The 18,736-nt window shown below is 38.1% G+C and overlaps 2 protein-coding genes across 3 annotated transcripts in view; both read right to left on the bottom strand.

Annotated features, from left to right (window-relative positions):
• Positions 1 to 746: 746 nt before the first annotated feature.
• On the bottom strand, positions 747 to 8,278 carry LOC145784575 (uncharacterized). The gene is made up of 4 exons (XM_082596423.1): positions 8,200 to 8,278; positions 4,266 to 4,477; positions 4,010 to 4,097; positions 747 to 2,974 (listed from the first exon to the last, which is right to left on the bottom strand). Exons 1-4 carry the CDS (start codon positions 8,264 to 8,266, stop codon positions 1,830 to 1,832), a joined length of 1,512 nt encoding a protein of 503 aa, XP_082452549.1. The 5' UTR covers positions 8,267 to 8,278; the 3' UTR covers positions 747 to 1,829.
• Positions 8,279 to 13,563: 5,285 nt separating this feature from the next.
• The window catches only part of LOC145784662 (ras-associating and dilute domain-containing protein-like), a 43,602-nt gene continuing 38,429 nt past the window's right edge, over positions 13,564 to 18,736 (bottom strand). For both annotated transcript variants that reach the window (XM_082596528.1, XM_082596529.1), the window contains 4 exons: positions 17,819 to 18,466; positions 17,390 to 17,598; positions 15,841 to 15,959; positions 13,564 to 15,502 (listed from right to left, as the gene is read on the bottom strand). In XM_082596528.1, coding sequence (XP_082452654.1) covers positions 15,403 to 15,502; positions 15,841 to 15,959; positions 17,390 to 17,598; positions 17,819 to 18,466 — 1,076 coding nt within the window. In that variant the 3' untranslated portion in view covers positions 13,564 to 15,402. The remainder of the gene's footprint in view (positions 15,503 to 15,840; positions 15,960 to 17,389; positions 17,599 to 17,818; positions 18,467 to 18,736) is intronic.

The raw sequence follows: 18,736 nt of genomic DNA, 5'->3' as shown, positions 1-18,736 counted from the left end.
CTAATTATTACCAATTTTATATCAACAGGTGTTCATGTTGTCACTGTGTGGCAATGGATGAGCAACATCAAGCTTTGTGCTACTGTGAGATAGATACAGCACGGATGAAAGACATGCTAGATGGACAATTGGACATGCATGATTACATTTACTCTGCTTGTTTGTTAATATATGGCGCTGTTGAAACAAAATAAATTGACTTGACTTGCTATTGCCTTATTTGTTTCCAAGTTATCAATTCCGTTCAGTAAAAATAAAGTAAAAAAGTTTTTTTTAGGTTAAATTAAAATGGCCTTAGTAATATGTAAGTCTGCACCTAGTGAAAAATGCACTAAACTATGAAAAGCAATTCACTGTCCTGTTAAATCTACATAAAATCGCTCATTTTGTTGGTCCAAGAAATGTAGCCTATGTGATCAGACGAGCGTGAATTTACACAGCAGCCTATGTAGATTTGGTTGGTTGTGTAAAATCATGTGTATGCCATTTCTTTGAATGCAATATTTGAACTAGACAAAACATTATTTCATTCTCCAAGTATAAAAACCACCGCTTGTAATCATAGAACCTCAGGTTAATGAGAGAATACCATACAGTTAAATCGCCCGCAGTAAGAAGTATTGCTCGATCAGCTTTTATGACGTAGGCTGTACAGTCGCACGCTTCGCTGCTCACGCAAATTCCCGTTTTGACAGCTCAGACAAAACCACGCGCGCAATGGTGGTCAGACCGCAATGGGGCAAAATTTTATTGAAAATCGTTTTATGGTAGCCTATTAAACACAAAGAACATGGAAAGTCGCCAAGTCAGGTTTTTCCTTTAATACCCCTTTAGCTTAAAACTGCATGTCACACAATAATTTGACTGTACGTTGATAACACAAATTGTGACTGATGAACGATTTATAGAACAATTATAAGACCAATGATACTGCATGAAATGAAAAGTTTTCAGCCGCAAAACAACAGAAACCGTTTTGGAAGCTGCAAAAGGGAAAATCCTGAGATTTTCAATGGGGTTGATAAGAAAACAGAAAATGAAAGCATTTGGAAGATGAAGAAAGTCAGAAGATTAAGGTTAAAAGCAAGAGCATAAACAAATACAGGCTGTAGCTTAAATGCTCCAAACAGCTTCCTTATCCAAATACTGTTGCAATGAGGAGTTGCGAGAGAGAGAGAGAGATATTGTTTATTGCCAAACTGAAGTTGTGGAATTTTGTAAATTTTGGGATAGATTTTCCTAACAAGTATCGGTTTATATCTGAGAAAGTCATAAAAAGCATTTTTGCTGAAAAAACGCCTGGTAATTCTTTTGTATAACGCACCCTACTCTGAGAACATAGTTCCGTTTTCCATACTTCGAGAAATCCCTATGATAAACTCTGATTAAGAAATAATATGTTAAAATAATAAAATGGTAAAAATAATTATTAGGCTTAAACCTGTTCGCATTGGCTTGTTGAACAGTCACTAATTCTACGTCATAAGACTAAGCCATTGAAATAAAATTATGCCCGCTTGTTGTTTGCAATAACGTCATGTCACGACAAGTTAGTATTACAGTAAAATATTTATAGCAAGGCAAAAAGTTTTTCAACATGCTTTAAAATACAAGTGCTCGCTGTATTTTGAGTAAATGATTGGTCCTCGTGTAAGACCACGCTTAGTAGCCTATGGGCTTACTGCAGCTGGTCTACTATATTGAGAAAGTAGCTTAGTTATGACTGCTTTAAAAATCAATACATTTCATCCATGAGTTTCAAAGTCATAAAAAATAACCATTTTGTGTTTGCAGCTGGGAAAAAGCGCACAAATGAGGACTACAGCAAGCTATTTTTCTGTAGCTATTGCCGCTGGAATGCTGTCTCTGCTACTGGTTCGAGATGAGGATAAACTTGATAGTCCAGAAAAGCCTGAATGATTAAGCTTTTTCCTCCCAATCTTTTCTAGAGGATACAACCTCATTCCTGTATTCTCGTCTATGACACTTCTTCTTATGAGTTCCCGATACGTCACATTCTCTTCAGTATTAGGGTCGAAAAATGTTTTCAAATCGGCAGCTTTTTGTTCATCCGAAATGTCTTCACAAGTGTCCGTCAGTTTCTGCGCCAACTTTTCATCAAGTAATCCTCGATTAGTAGCCACTTCAATAGGAATTCTTATATTAGCTTTGTGATCAATAATTCCACCTGTGGCTAACTGTGCCTCTAATAGACGAATGCCTTGAGATTCGACGACTAGGCCACGAGTTATAGCTTGACCCAATGACATCACATCATCTGTTACGCGAGACTTGTAACCGGTGACGGCTCGTTCTGCCCTCAACACCACTGTTTCATACACTTTATCAAAAAGACCGAGTTGAAATCCTTCAGACACTGACATCTTTCGTCCTGAAACAGGATCGATAATGTTTCCTGTCGCAGCTTGAGCCTCCAGGAGACTTATGGCTGTCCCTCTTCGGAGCATTCCATTTTTGGCTGAGCTGAAGATAGATTTTGTTTCTCCAGTTTCTGATAACAAGATTCCAGCAACTGGGGATTCCCCAAATAAAAATGGTTTCAAACCATCATGAACGAACTCTTTGTCAAAATCATCTGCTGGAGAACCTTTCCACTTGCTTAGAACTTCATCTGCAAGTTTTTCGTTAATCAAATTCATTTCAAGAAGATCTTTTAGTTTAACATCTCGTCTCCATCCTCCTTGAAACACAACATTATCAAATCTTGACCAATCGGTTTTGATGTCATCGATCGTTTGTTCTGATGTAACCAAAGATGAAGTGGTCTCATCAATCTCTTCTTCAATTGGATCTTTGATCTTGTGATGAAGAGCAAAAGTCAAGTTTGCAATATCCGCACTTCTTATAGATTCACTGAATTTTTGTGGATGAATGGAGCTTTCTGATTCAACAGAAGTAAGTGTTTGATTTTTGTGAGAAGGGACTTCTGCATTTTCGTTGGTTCCTTTTAACTCTGTGGAAATAAATATATATAAGCCATTGACTGGAATGCTGGAATGAAATTTCACAAAACTTTTTACTCGCAAACGTGTTCTTGTGTGATGTGTCTATGACAAAGCCACTGCATTAGCTGCTCTGTAGTGTTGCCAATTGGTAACTAGTTTTGACTATTCACACTTGACAGGACTTAAGTTCGACTCCCATTGAAGTCACCTTAGAGTGGTTCAATAAGACATACAATGACACGCTTAAAGATCAATGCGAAGATTAAACATCTTGGTCTGTTAGTCTCCATCTTCAATCACGATGCATATACCTAAACGGGAAAATACAGTAAACTACTACTCTAATATACGGTTTGGGCTAGCGATAGACAGCAATGTTTGAATTAATAACCTCTCATATGATAATTGAAACCTCAATTCTGACATCAGAACTGTCGATGCACTAGCAAGTGCGAAATATATTTTCTGTTACATCTGCTGACAACTGATCCCTGTTGCCTTAGCAATTGAGGTTTTAGCTTTCTAGATATGGAACAGGGATCGTTTCAGAACAAGACTAGGTCAGAAAGCGAGGCAGACTCCGACTCAGCTCAGCAGCAGCCTAGAGCAGTTAGCTCTCATATGATACATATGAAAATTAGATACAATGTGTATAGAAAGGAAAAGTGTCCACATTATCATGCATTTGGCACCAGTAAGATAGCCATGCTTTTGCAAGACACTCAATGACCCGCATAAGCATAAACATTAAAGATTATTTTGCCTCTTAATTCTAATCTTCAACAAAATATAATAATCCAGTCACGATAACAACCAAATTACGGCAAGCCTACCAGCTTAAAAATACGCATGTAGTTAAACATAAAAGCACATCTTGAATTTCTATCCTGTTATTTGATAAGCCTACATATAAACGTAAAACGTAGTATTCTGTAAATGTAACGTACGTTATCGTGAATGTACTTTGTTAGTGACTTCAGTTAAGTATGCTTGAAAAATGCAGTAGTAGTTGACTGTGTTGACAAGCGCGTGTTTTTCCTCACCTTGTTGCTCAGAGTCTCCGTTCAAAGATGTATTACTTGGTGTCCGTCTGGTGGCACACTCGTTCTCAATTTCCATTGATTCGGAATCCTGATTTCAACAGCAAATTTCAACATTTTGATTTGCATGTTTAAGAAATCATGCACTGGAGAACATACAAGGCGAAACAAAACGAGCCATAACAGGGCAAATGGTGGGTGAAAACATTTATAAATGTAGAAGTATGTAGGAATGTAAGTGTGTATCTCCTCTATTTACTTGATCACGCATTCCATTTGCAGAAGCTCCATTTGCTTCTTCATGATTTGATTGATCTTCATTTCCAACATTATGTTTCGATGCCAGCCCATTGTTGGTATCCTGACTTGTTGTGATGTCATAAGCAGGGTTGCATATTCCATTTTCAGCTTTTTCTTCTTCCTCCTTCTCAACTTCTTTCTGTTCTTCGTCATTATTGTGATTAAATTTTTCTGTGAAAATTGAAGCATTAAAAATGGTTGTATTAGTCAATTACTTTTTGCTGATATTAACTTTAATATGTAGGCTAGGTTGCTTGCGGTATACCAACATCGCTTCTAAGGCTACATTTCTAAGGCCAGGGCAATTATAGGCTTATTGGACTAATCTAAAGTCCATTAAGCAAAGATGCGTTTTATGTGGTAACAGCCAGTCGTTTATACAGTTATGGTGCAAATGGTACATCAAAACACACACTTGTCATTAAAAAAACACAAATGGTTGCGTAGCAGAATTTGGAAATCGATTTAATGTGTTCTTTAGTGGGTATGTTATTCAATGAATTAGTGGGATGGGACAAGTGGCTCCCCGTACCCCATCCTGTGAGTAACATCTGCTTTCACCCAGAGAAGAAACGAAACTTGGCAACCAACAGCCTCCACCGGGACGGCACAGCTGCAGGGGCAATGGACAAGTTCAGACGCCCCACCATTCTGCAGCTCAACATAGAAAGCTACACAACAAGCAAGATCAAAATTGTGAACAGCTTGTCCACACCAACCGGGTACTCGTCATTCTCCTCCAAGAGACCCACTGCACCTCTGCAGATCGGCTAGCTATTTCCAACTGCACACTAGCCGGGTTTACTCTAAGCAGGAAACACGACATTACCACATCTGTGCATGGGAGCCTGACGTAGACATTTTTCGATCGGTCTCCGGATGGTGCTAAGATTGGGTGGGTGTGCATACTGTGCATATGTGTCTTAGACTGCAGCATCGTCAATATCTGCAGGCCGCCGGCTTCGCAGGTTTTGCCATCTCTTTCAACGTTACCCTTCTTCAGTCTCTACGCTGGCTATTTCAACTGCCAGCGGACCACCTGGAGCTACAACAACACAAGCAGCGACCGAGATTTGCTGGCTGACTGGGTCTCAACAAACCATCTTGCTCTCCTATCCAAGCCAAAGGAACCAGCCAGTTTCTACAGCGGTCGCTGGGGAACAGGGACAGGCCGTGACTTGGCCTTCACGAGTGTCGACAGCTCTTTTCCAGACAGACGTGTTCTTGAGAAGTTCCGCGGTCCCAACACTGGTAGTCCTTCATCATCGCCTATGGCTCTAGTTCCTAGTTCACCGGTGAAGCGATGGAACTTCAAAAAAGGCGATTGGAATCAATATAGCCTCTTGATTAACGAGTCTACTGCAAAGTTACCACCACCTGAAATTTGCTACGTAGACGAAGCATATCAGGACTTCTGCAGCGCCATAATATCTGCGGCTAAGGCCACAATACCAAGAGGCCATAGAACCAGCTATATACCATGCTGGGATTCTGAGTGTGAGACTTCTTATCGCTCCTACTCAAGCGCCACACCTGATATTGCTTCGAACACCGCCGCCACCAGATTACTTGAACATGGTCATGGAGCTTGTCAAAAATAGAAACTTTACCCTTGCCACCGGAAACTCACGGCGAAGCAGACTGAGACGCCTGAAAAATGACGTCCCATAGGGATCAGTCCTGACGTCACTTCTTTTTGGTATCTACACCCACAACCTGCCAAGCATGGTCTCCATAAAATACGCATACGCGGACGACCTGGCAATTCTCCACTCCACAAAGTCGTGGGAAAATCTAGAAAACACATTAAGCCAGGACATAAAAACCCTCTGAGCTTATGTCTAAAAATGGCGACTGAAACTTAGCAAAATCAAAACTGTGGAAGCTCATTTCCGGGAAGCTGATTGTGAGCTGGATATCATGGACAACGGAAAATCACTGTCCTTCTTCCTTAAACCAAAATACGTCGGAGGTGAAATTAGACAAATCGCTCACGTACCGCCACCATTTGGTGCCACTGTGCAAGAAACTCTCATCGCGTGCTGCGCTGTTCAAGCGCTTGGCAGGCTCCATCTGGGGGGCGAGGACTGACACTTTGCGTATAGCAGCCTTCGCTCTTGTCTACTCTTCAGCAGAGTATTTTTATCACACTACGCATCCTTTTGGATCATTGATGAATTCAAAGAACGATTTTAATGAAGAGTTTAGTGACGACGTTTTATTTAGGAATTTCATTTTGGAACAACGTTCTGTAGTCCGCTAATTATAAGATGTACGAGAACAAACAAACGCTGCATAGGAGCATACATCTCAAAAAAATTTCAAACAGTTGATAAAGTAAACATTAAAGTCTTCTTACCAGAAAACTCACTTGAAATAAATTATTGTAGCAGAAGACAAATCATTGACTAAAAATCAAAACATTGTATTGTGTTATAACAAATTTCACTGAGCACTACAGCATTGCTTTTTAAATATAGCTAACTGTTCTTGTAAACCAAGAAATAAATCAGTGATCCTTAACAGAGTTCTTTTGGAATCTCATGGTTCCCAGTAGAAAATTTGGAGGTTGACAGAAGGACTGTTAGATGTTCTTTTATTCGCACATTCTTTGTAATTCAATTCAACTAATGAAAGTCAATCATTAGTCCACTACACTGAGTAGAACTGAGTGTTATCCGCGTTCAAAGAGATTTGCCATAGTCGGTAAACTTGAATAGAAAGGACCTCATGCTATTTTTGAATTTTTCTGTGATATCAAATTGGTCTATTGCCTCTAGCTACGTGGTTTAAGCTTCGGTTACGTCATGTAGCTTAGGGTACATGCTGAAAGATGTACAGCATAATCACAGACACAACACATCGCAAACTTACTAATGATGGCTTCATTGATAACGTTGAAGTACATGATTATAGTGCAAACGCTTTTGCAGGTTATGAAAAGTTGAAGAACACACACCTTTAAAGTATTTCACGTCTTTTCAGGGAGAAATTACAACGAGAAATGGATATCTGTTGTAGCTAAAAAGGCTGTGTTTGTTTACATAACTTTTAGCAACTTTTTTACAGCGCTAAGCTATGTCAAATGTAGCTATAGCCATGTTTTCTTATTCATTAAAAAGTACATTTTACTATTTTCAGCTGCACACTTTTATGCAAATGTTAGTATACGTACATGCATTCATTACACGCAGGCCTAACAAAGCAACCGTTGAAAGACAATTGCAAGTGAAGGATTTTAGTGGTTTTTGTAGGCTAATAGAATAACGCAACCAAATGTGTGTTCATATATCATTTTACTATAACCATACAAGTTTGAGTAAAAATAGTTTCCCTGCTAAGCGTTCGGTTTTTCTACGCATGTAATTCGTAACAATGTTTACTGGAAATCTCGGGCTACTGCACAGCAGCGACAAAAGCTAAAAACTGCAATTATTCTTTTCACATATTCGTAAATTTCGTTATCATCAACATTCAATCAGTAGGCTACTTCAAGAAAAATAAGACACGTTTGCAACAATTTAAAGAAGACAAAGAAATGATAAAACCAGATGGTTTATAATAAGGAGAAACCGTGTAATTTAAATCCCCCTGAGTTAAAAACAACAACATCTCCACAAAATTAATGCCAATTTTTTTATATAGGCATCACATACGGCACTGCACAGCATATTATTTGCCAAGTGTCATTGGAAATTCTCAAAAACAAATGAAATACTAATAAAACAAAACATTGAAAATATGGTACAAACTACATACCCTTAAATGCAATTTAGACCTGTAATTTGTAGTAACTTACATATATATGCAACTGCATGTGCTAGATCAGTAATTTTTTTGACAACAAAATTATTTGTATAGGCTACGTTTCTTTTTAGAAGACATAATCTTACCTTTCTTTTTGAAAAGTTTCTTACAAGACGTGCAAGACAACATGATGACAGTCATACACACCAGCATGGCTGCAGCGATCAAGATTGCTGAAATATCCATGTTTGATAATACCTTACTTCGGATAGCAAAGCAAAAACATTTTTTTATCTTGTACAATACTAAGAACAAATTGCTAGTTGTCTGAAAACGAAAATGTAACTTATTTGCAAGAGTACGTGGCCCATAATTATTTTACATCCTTTACTGATTAAGTCATTGCTTTAGTAGCCTACATAACTTACTTTTACACGTAGGTTTAGGCAGGCCTGTTACGTGGATTACTTAAAAACCTCATCAAGTATTGCCTTGAAAGCTGTCTGAGCTTCGAGATCAACTAAGATCCATATCATCAGAAGCCGCTAAATTACCAATGCGACATTCCATTTAGCCTGAAGACAGTAAACAAACTATAGTCTAACCACAAAGCAGCCCATGAACAGCAACGTAGAAGGATTTTCTCTAATCGGGTAGATTTTGTTGTTTATCATTATCTTTTAGATTAAGCCTACTACAAAAACAATACGATCATTCAAAGTTTGACATAATGGACCAGAATGCGGAATTCTGTATCGTAATCAATTACTAATCAGATTATTATCAGGGTATTAGACCCAGTTAAGAAAATGTTTTTGATAACTGACGGGCCTGAAGTTCTAGTTGTTCCAAAATGCTCTTTGCAACCAGCAGAACGATGCCAGTACCATCACGTTTTCCGTTTTGAGTTAAACAGACACTTCAGAAATGAAATCACAGTTATTTTCTTACTTTCTTATATTTTATGGAAAAGCATTTTTTGTATCAACAATTGCATTAGAAATTTTTTAAGCATTACCTAGTCAGTAAATAAGTTTTTTTTTTTATGTTGATTCAACGTCTGCCAACCTTAAATCAAAGTAAAAAAACGATAGATTAGCTAGATGGGTAAAGAGACATTACAATAGCTGATAGATATTTGAACAACAAATAAAAAAATAAATAAATCAGATGAAACAGTTTAGGTTTTAATCACACGAATAACAAAACAAATTTACAATGACTAAGGTTTTAGCTGATGTAACAGTCTACAACAGTCAACGAATTATTTGCAATTCAATGAGACTTTCGAAGTGGTTTTCTGTTTGAGGCTTTGATCTTTGAAAGCTGAACCACCCCAAGTAATACGTCACGTTATTTATGCTCTACTGATGAGCATAAAGACCTCATTGAAACGTCATAGAGATCACAGTTTGCATTTTGGAAGAAGAAAATGGTGCTTGACAAAACCAAAAATATGTCGCTGAAGTCAATCTTCAAAAATTGTGGCATCGGACGTGTTGGTTTAAGTCCTACTCTCTTTAGAATTTTGTTCACAATGTCTTCGCTTGTGAGACCAGGGTCGTTGAGAGAACAATTTAGGCCCTATGAATAAGAAGCCCTCTCCCAAACAAAACATCTCTAAAGAAAACAATGGAACTCCGAAGAACAGCCTTTACGGTGTTTTCATTCTTAGGCCCTCTGAAAAAATGCCCGGCCCTAAAATTACCCCGGACCCGAATCCAAAAGTATCTTTTGGATCCCTCAGTCAACAATACTGTTGGGTCTTTGCCTTTCAGTCCAATAAGATTGACCTCCCTGTCTTCCGGACCACTTAATCTAAACCTATAACAACCGGGAGTAGCCTAAGCCTGGACCTACGACAAAAATCCAATTAGAATTTTAACAGCAATAATGTCAGCCACTGTTCCAGAGGAGGAAACGTCGCGTGGTTGCAAAGAAACATCAAGAAAATCCAAAACAAGATACGGCTAACAAAAGAAATAGCCCAAAAAAAAAATCTCTTTGCTCAACCACAAAGCATAACACGTTTTAATTACTACAGATTGTTTTGGTCACGTGTCTTCGCAGTAGGCTGATTCAGTTCAGCTTGTTTTCATTTCTGACCATCACAACGAAAAACAATGCATGTGCCAAACATAGCAGAGGATACACGCTAACGTACAAAATGTCAATCTAATTTTGTTAAACGTTGCACACTAAATCTTCACATCAACAGAATTTGTGGCGCGATTTTTATTCTATTTTTAAGTGCTTAGAAAGATCTATCTATTTTTGCAGTCTGTGAACGTGAAAATACCCACGTATTTCATCTAGCTCTGTGATTTCTAACATTCACACACATTTTCAAAGAATATCAACCCTACGGAGCCCTAAACTACAAAAGTGACCCTCAATAATAAAAATTGCATAATTTATGTCAAGTACTGTATTGATATTGTAGTATGTTTTCTTAAAGTCAATGCTTATATGGACCCCTCAAACCTTTCTACGAACCTTTTCAGTGATTCCTGGACTTAAGGTGGAAAACCACTAATCCAACCTATTTGATAACGTTCTATCATGCAAGTCGTTGCTTTACACCAGGAGACAAACACGAAAACACGATTACTGCACACAAATAAAGTAAAGGTCCCAATCCCATTACAGTACTAATAGTTACTGAGCCTTGGGGAACAAGAAGGTAAGGTTTTTATCACCTTTGGCACCAATTAAGGAAGAGTGGCATCTTTCTCTCGGTCATCTTTTGTTCACAAGGGAAAGCCACTCATTTTATCACAACCTTGATAGAAATGAGCGGTGTTTTTAACCACCAGCTTAAGCCAGATGTCGAACCAGGTCCACAATATTTGAAAGCAAACTCATCATCAGCCAAGCTACCCCGCATACCAAGAAGGTTTAAACTCTCTGTATCGAAAAATTGAATAAGTTATTAAAGAATTGACTTGCTAGCTGCATTAGAACTAGATACATTCACCGTGATGTGGTGGATTCTCATTTACGTGCTGAGAAACATAACATTTCAAAAGAGTCAGTTGAACGCCAACGTATTTGTAGGCTACTTTATGATAACGTACTTCAGCGCCAAGAACATAAAAAAAAACAATTTTGCCATTTTCTTTAATCTGCAAGAATCATCAAACCTTAACTTGTCCACTGTTGGTTAAAAAAAGTCCAACCACTTATCGGGAATATTCGTGACTTATGATGTCATTAATAGGGATTAGATGAGTCACTTGATTTTGTTGTAACTTAATGCAATTGAAACTATGACGCATACCTCGGGCGGCGCTGGTCTGAAAAATAGAAGTGACAAGAACCATGGAAATCACAAACCAAATAAATCTACAGCAAGTCTCAAAGGCTTCTTTTTACACGAAACCTACTATTACTTAGGTCCTAAGACTAAGGTTCTTTCTATCTCGTAGTAATCATTTCATCCTTGATCTTAATACAGGGGATCAGGGTTTTCAATATAAAACAAGAACCACTTGAACTCAGTACATCACTGCAACTTCATGATTTCATACTCGCTTCTTCGACACATAATTTGAAAGTTGCATGAAAAATCCTTCAAGTGAACATTGAGAAAACAAAATGAATTTGCCTACGGCTATGCTTTCGAATCCCGCCCTATTCGGTTGTCGAGACTTAAATTTTTGCGTCAAAACTGACATTTATCTAAATTTATGATCGATTTTGTCTTCAATTAGTTGTCATAATGCAATTGAAGTAAAAAGGGTTGTTGGCTCATGGCTGTACTTAGACGTTATCTCAGTCTCCTGAAAGATGAAGTAAATCGACCAGTTTTTGTGTTCACATCAAACTGCTACTCCATTTACGACGTTCCATCCATTTAGTAAAAAATTAGTTGTCTAAACACTGCAACTTTTGTAAGTTAAATGGTAGTTATTAACTTGATTGTCTAAAGTCTAAACACTTCATGACTTAGACTTAAATTTTACTAAAAGTTGTCTCTGTTTACAAAGCATTTATATTGTTATGTATTTCTAATTAAACAAGAGATGCTGTAAGTGTAAGCCTATTAATGTGTTTGTAGTGGAGTAATGACGAAAAGATCAGCAATAGACATCTTGAATACAAGTCTGATTTATTTGATTCTAGAAGTTTGTTTCTTTATTCTATTTTAAAGCAATTGTGGTTCTTTTTGTTGTTGCAAGATAATGTAATATTGGATGAGTTAAATATTTCGCATCAGTTTGGTTAAGGGGCTGCTAAACTCGAAGCATGTCATGGTCACTTTCCTACGTTGTCGTTAGACGTTGAATAAATGTAAAATGACGGCTTCTGCTGTCTGGGTCGCAGCTTCCCCGTAGTCATTTCTTTTGTGCGTTGTGTCATTTTGCTGTTATGTTGTTCTGAACTGAGAAGTAAAGTACACCAACAAATGAAATATTATTTCGGCCACTAGGCACAGACTCGCCAGTACCGCATCGATTGTTATTTGTAAGTCCTGGTAGTTTGGCGTAGAACAAGGCCACTCAACCGGTGGACTGCGGTCCGAATCCGGACCTTCTGGGTATTGATAGTGAACCTTGAGCTTTTGGAAGAATAACCTCAATGCCACGTTTTAGTGCTTTAAACAGATTTATACTGGGAGGAAGCAATTTTTGCTGTGATTCTCCTAGTTGCTGGGGGGGCTTCGACTCCCAGACTCCCCAACACTTTCTCAGAAATCCAAGTCGAGTTACATTTTACCTAAAAAAGTGGTTTGGTACAGATAATTTAACTTTAGTGGTTGCTTGTAAAATAACTTATTCGCCGGACCGCTAAAAGTATTCAACTTGTCAAACTGGACCTTTGTTAAGATTAGTTGAGTAACCCTGGTGTGGAAGCTACCGACATAGTTAACGGAACGCAATTTGATTGCTGTGCTAGAAAGCGCTCAGCCCAGCGGTGATAGGCACAGTGGTGGAATTCGGCAGGTTCGCGTATACCGCTTCAGTAAAATAAAATAAATTACAGGACCAGCTCATGGCCAACTTTTTGGGTGGATCTAATATAATAATCACTGTACACAGGGTTGCCAAATGTGATTAATTTTAGTCAAAGCGAACCGGTTGCTAACTAGATTGAATCCCACTACTGGTCGGGTAGAATTTCTTTCTACTCTACAAAAAGTTAAGTGTTTCTTTCTAGCTTCTCTCTAATTGCTTCAATCGAGTCTATGTACAGTGTGCACTTGTGTCAAAGTGAAAAGTGACCATATTGAATTAAGCTAAGCAAGCATAATTATTATCTCTACAGTTATCTGCTAATTTTTTTTTATACATCTTTGACTTCTTGTTTAACGATTTGCTTCCAACATCAACTTAACAATTTGTTGAAAACAATCGCAATACCTGTCAATCTTGGCGACTGGACCTGCGTCAGTGGTTTAAAGTTTCTATCTGTACGCAAAGCTGTTGGCATTACGCTTCCAAAGAGGGTATCTCGACTCGAGGAAAACTACTTTCACAATCAAGGAATTAATAGCAAACAGATCACTGTGATGCAAAAACATTTTAATCGCAAATGAACAATGAAACCAGCTCAATTGCACTTAAGAATCTCGCTGCAAAAACTGGTTGCTTTGATGTTGTTCTCACGTAAACTAACATCTCCAAACTCCAAATAAAATAGCACACTCAACAAAAGTCTTCTTTTTAACACAAGCTAACATTTCCATATAGATTACACATCCAAAAACTTAGGTCTATGTGCAAAAGTTAGCTTTTGTTAATCGGTGAAGGATTGGTATTCACCTTAATAACTTACGGCAAAGAGGGAATAGTACGTTCAGGTAACAAGAGAATAAATGGACACGGAAGGAGAGAAAGTGTCAAGTTTAATGTAACAAGTGACATGCTTGTTCAGGACAACAGAGTACTATAAATTCAACGTTGTCAAAGCTGTTTCCACCAAAGGAGTGGCAGCTTTTACACAACCCAATTGAATATAACTTAAAATATTATCAAGCAATGTGTGATTTTTCTTTACAAATCCGAGTATTGTCATCGCCGTAAACTGTTCCCTCACCTTTTAAAGCGGTGGGGTCGTTTGGTGCCTTATCAAAAGCTACTCAAAACAAGTTGCAACCCAAAACAACATCGAAGCTTCTTTCATGAATGATATTTTTTTAGACAAGCAAGTCACGCACAAACCGTGAAAAACAAAAAGTCTAAATTGCGAAGAGGCATTGGTTTTTTCGTTCTTTCAATATTGTGGAATGTAATAATGGCAATTTGTGGTCTCATTAGTCAAAAGCAACGGAACAGAAGGATTGGATTGTACAAATATTCTAGTTTCCAAGTAGCAAACTACTATGTCTTTCTATTGATGCCACAGCAGTGAGTGTGCAAATGATACAAAACTACAGCGCCCTGGACAAACAACTTACGTACGAAAACGTAGCTTGACAAAAATAGTTTTCAATTCCATCTCTCAGCCAGCAAAATCAGTAATTTTTTTACATAGATTCAACGTCTGCAGAGGCAAAGTCAATGCAAAAAATGGAATGGTTTGTTTGCTGGATTGTGGTGTAATATCATGGTTTCATATCTCTTCATCCTGTAATGATCCGTTGACATCAAAATTACCGCAAGATACTTGGGTAGCAAATACAACTAAAAATGTTACATTGATTCAACGTCGGCCAACAAGAAATCAATGAAAAAGGATTCGATTTTACTGACTTGGTGTAAAAGGTCTCAGTAAAATACCTTTTTTAATTTTTCATTGCAATATGCCGCTCTTCACACAAGTTACCAATTTATAAAAATACCAAAAAGACATTCTTACACGGTAAGGCAACCAAAGCTTACATTACTGTACATTGAAAGAATGCATCATTTGAATAATCATTGCAAAAGTTTTGGCACGAATTCAGAGCCAAAACTGATACATCTCAGATGGCAAAACAAAACGATAATTTTTGCAATGATTTAACGTACAGTAATATTGAGTTTATGTAAAACGGTCAGTTTCTGCTATTTTCGCAACTGATCCATTACATGACAAATGCCTCAGGTGGTACAACATGGTGCGGAAATAGGCTGACTAAACAAAAGTAACAAAAATAAAGTTATAAAAAAAACATGAAAAATAATAAAAACTTTCTGAAAGTAACGCTATTCGGTTTACTTTTACACGACTAAGATCAATAGTAACGAACACAAAGTTCAAAATAAAACGTAATTCCGTTCTAAACGAGGCTTTCGAGGTCTGAATAATTCTAGAAAAAAACTTTTTTTGTTTATCAAGAACACAGTTCCAAATATACATTACTCTTTTAGAAAAAAACGACATAATGCAAAAAGACAATATTTGTGTGGTGACGCCTCATTGCGTCAGCAGCTTGATGACGTGATCTTCATCGCAACTTCGGGCCCGCAACGACCAACGAGTAGTCTGACGTTATCTCCAGCCTGACGAACTGTACGCATCGCTCTGAAAAACATGAAAAATTGTAACTACCAAGACTGCAAGATCCGTCATTTTGACATTGATTCAACGTCTGCGGACTTGTGCAATTACACTTTCAATTTTGTTTCGCTGCGGTGCAGTGAACGGTGCAGTGAACGGTGCAGTGAACGGTGCGGATTTTTCTGCTGTGCAGTGTACGGGCAGACAATTGCAGTGCAGTGCGGTCAGTGGGAAATATTTTTTGCTTCCGGCATCACTAAAGGATACGAATGTTAATATGTCGTATTAAAAAGTATATTAACATATCGGTAAAAGGATGCAAAGAGTATTGATGTATTTTTTGCAACCATTGAAATACTTACTCGTAGTAGCTCATGTTAATTAGACTGACTCCGTTTGCTGCTAATATTCTGTCGCCAAGCTGGAGTCTTCCTTCTTGTAACCAGCATCGCATGATATCATGATGCTTGGTGTGCGTATGCTGCAAAAGTATAAAGTACTTATTTGTTATATTGTGCGGATATTCCACTTTAAGGGGATTGTTTTCATAGCAGCAAGCATTCGTGAGAAAACTTCACAGTAAAGTCAGAGTTCACAAAACACCGATAATTTTGTATGTTTTTCAATCTTTAAAGCAGGGGTCGGCAACCTTTCTTCAGTCGCGGGCCAAAACAAAACTGCGCAGATGTCAACGGGCGTACAAGTTTTCCATTTGCACTTCCGTTTTCTTTACTTTTCATAATATTGTTAAAATTGGCGTTCTTATCAGAGTATCTCCATATTTAGCTACTATAGGCTTATATAGATTAATATAAAGAAAATTAGTAACAATTGGTAACGAAAAACACCAAGTACTTTATTTATTGACAGCACAACATTAATGTGATATTTGATGTTGTTTCCTGCTAGAAAGTTTCTGAAGGTCAGGTGATAGGTTGGATGAGGCAAGAATCATAACATCTTGCAAGTGGTCATCAGTAAGTTGTGTTCTCAACTTGCCGTTAAATATACGGTTAATTGACTATTACTAACGCAACTCATGTAGCCTGCAACTAGCATGCAGTAAATAGGCTAATATAACCGGACTTCAAGGTGAAACTGCCAAGTACCTTGATGCTACCTTCTGCAAGCTTAAGCTAAATTTTGCCCCAAACCTAGTTTACTATAACAAAGCGACCCGTAATCGATAGGTCGCGGGTACAAAGGCGCTTTGTGATAATTTTTTATGCTTGGTGGATTCTAACAAGCAGCAAATTCTTCAAAGACAAGAATCACTTGTTGAAAAAAACGGAAAAATGGAACTGGGAGTAAATTATAACTCTAAAAAATAAAGTAATTTAAAAGTCTGGACCGGCTGTCACTAAAAAGGCCAATTCCTGCTTCCTAAGCTACACATATTTCTAAATTATCAACCTTCAAACAAACTAATTCTTAAAACTTCAAATCTATCAAACTATCTGTCAGGCCTGCAACGTCGCTCTCTCTAAAATGCAGTTCGCAGAGAAAGAATATCAAGGAAATTCAAAATGGCGACAATGCCCTGACTAAGCATTGTTGCGGCATAAGTACACAGGCTACGTGATTACAAGTGAGCGTTACGGATAAATATGGAAAAGTAAAAATTGCGAAAGTTTTACATAACATTTAGTAATCTTAATTCTGTTATGTAAAACCAAATGGCAGCATAAAATAATGGGATGTTCGTTTTGGCCCGCCAACTACAATTTGCAAAAATGCTGCGGGCCGGATAATTTTGCTTGGCGGGCCGGATCCGGCCCGCGGGCCGTAGGTTGCCGACCCCTGCTTTAAAGGATTAAACTTTTGAACTATATTGAAAGCACAATATATCAACAACCGACTGAGAAAATACAAATTAAAAACGTTACACAAACGAATTTAGCAACTTCTCACTTTTGATGGAGGACCATCCGGGATCAAGGAACGCACGTAGACGCCTTGCACACCCAGTGACGTAATCACACCATCAACTAAGCCGACACCAAGTCCCTTTTTGCCTTTTTTGATGTCCACGATAAACACCTCTTTCGGCATGCCCTGAGCGCTACTATGCGACGACACACTCAGGCTTGTACTACCAGTAGATGGCGTGCGAGATATAGCTAAAAGTAAAAATTAAAAACTTTTAAACAAGGTGATCTGTTTGAACTTACCAAACAACGATCAACAAAAGTGCAATAACATAAACTGATTATTATTTACAAGTTTTGCTTCTACTATTCAGTATTCAGTAAACACCGCAATGTTAACCAATAAACAACCTACTACACCTTAACGACTAAAATACACAGATTTGTAAATTCTTCAAATTAAATGACTCACATGGACTTTTGTTGGAGGAGAGGTGAGACGCGAGAGATGTAGTTTCTGATACAGGGAGCACAACTACTTCATCACAATCTTCTCCCAAGTCATCACATAAAACTAAATTGTTTATTGCGTCAGACGCCTTGGTGATGACGTCATTGACCTTCCGATGCTGGTGAGGACTTTTGTGTTGCCGGATGACGTAGGCTTCAGGTTCAGAGGAAGAGGAACATGAGGAAGATGAGACGATTCTTCCTCCTCCGTTGGTGGATGCGGTTAAAAGATCAGTTTCTTTTTCAATAGGTTTCTTTTTTTCCACAACGGAGGTGAAATGATTCTTCGACTGTTTATCGACTTTTCCAGAAATCTGTTTATTTTTCTTCATCTCGGACTCGTCAGAAAACGAATAAGTGACGTCACGTTTAGGCGAGGTCATGTTATCTGAGGTAGAAAGTTCGCGCCCGTCTGGCTGTTCGCGGACAATGGCACTGTTCTGGTGGCTAGTAATTTCGTCATCACCTGATGACGTGGCAGCAATTATTTTGATGCGATGATGAAGATCTTGAAACCAAGGATCAGTCGGTAGGAGGCGGAAGTTGATTTTTGATCCGGATACTGGAAGCATGAGCGCAGGATGGTTGTCGTAGCTTTCCATGATGAGATCTTGAATAAAAAACGATTGTTGAAGCAGGTTCGGAGATAAAGTAAGAATTGCTTCAAGCATTTGCACAATACAGTACATTACTACACTGAAAACAAACGGCAAACATTATGGCCTTGTATTTTGTGATAAATTATTACATTGATTTGATGTCGTATTTGCGTTAGAAGTATCACCAGTGGACCAGCTTCGGCTACATCTGTACCGTCCCAACAAACGTAAAGTTACAACAATGCGCAAACCCTTTACTCCAATCCTACTAGAAGTAAATG

The sequence above is a fragment of the Aplidium turbinatum genome, chromosome 15, assembly GCF_918807975.1.
Source record: "Aplidium turbinatum chromosome 15, kaAplTurb1.1, whole genome shotgun sequence".
In the NCBI taxonomy this organism is placed as follows: Eukaryota; Metazoa; Chordata; class Ascidiacea; order Aplousobranchia; family Polyclinidae; genus Aplidium; species Aplidium turbinatum.
Note: the sequence above shows the minus strand (reverse complement) of the source record. Positions and strands in the feature narration are given on the sequence as shown.

What these genes read in the sequence shown, in the direction of transcription:
- LOC145784575 (XM_082596423.1), bottom strand. Translation starts at nt 8,266, where the DNA reads ATGCTGGTGTGTATGACTGTCATCATGTTGTCTTGCACGTCTTGTAAG. An exon ending in CAAATGGAATGCGTGATCAA is followed by an intron (nt 4,098 to 4,265) that starts GTAAATAGAGGA and finishes TGTTGAAATCAG; the next exon opens with GATTCCGAATCAATGGAAAT. An exon ending in CGGAGACTCTGAGCAACAAG is followed by an intron (nt 2,975 to 4,009) that starts GTGAGGAAAAAC and finishes TTATTTCCACAG; the next exon opens with AGTTAAAAGGAACCAACGAA.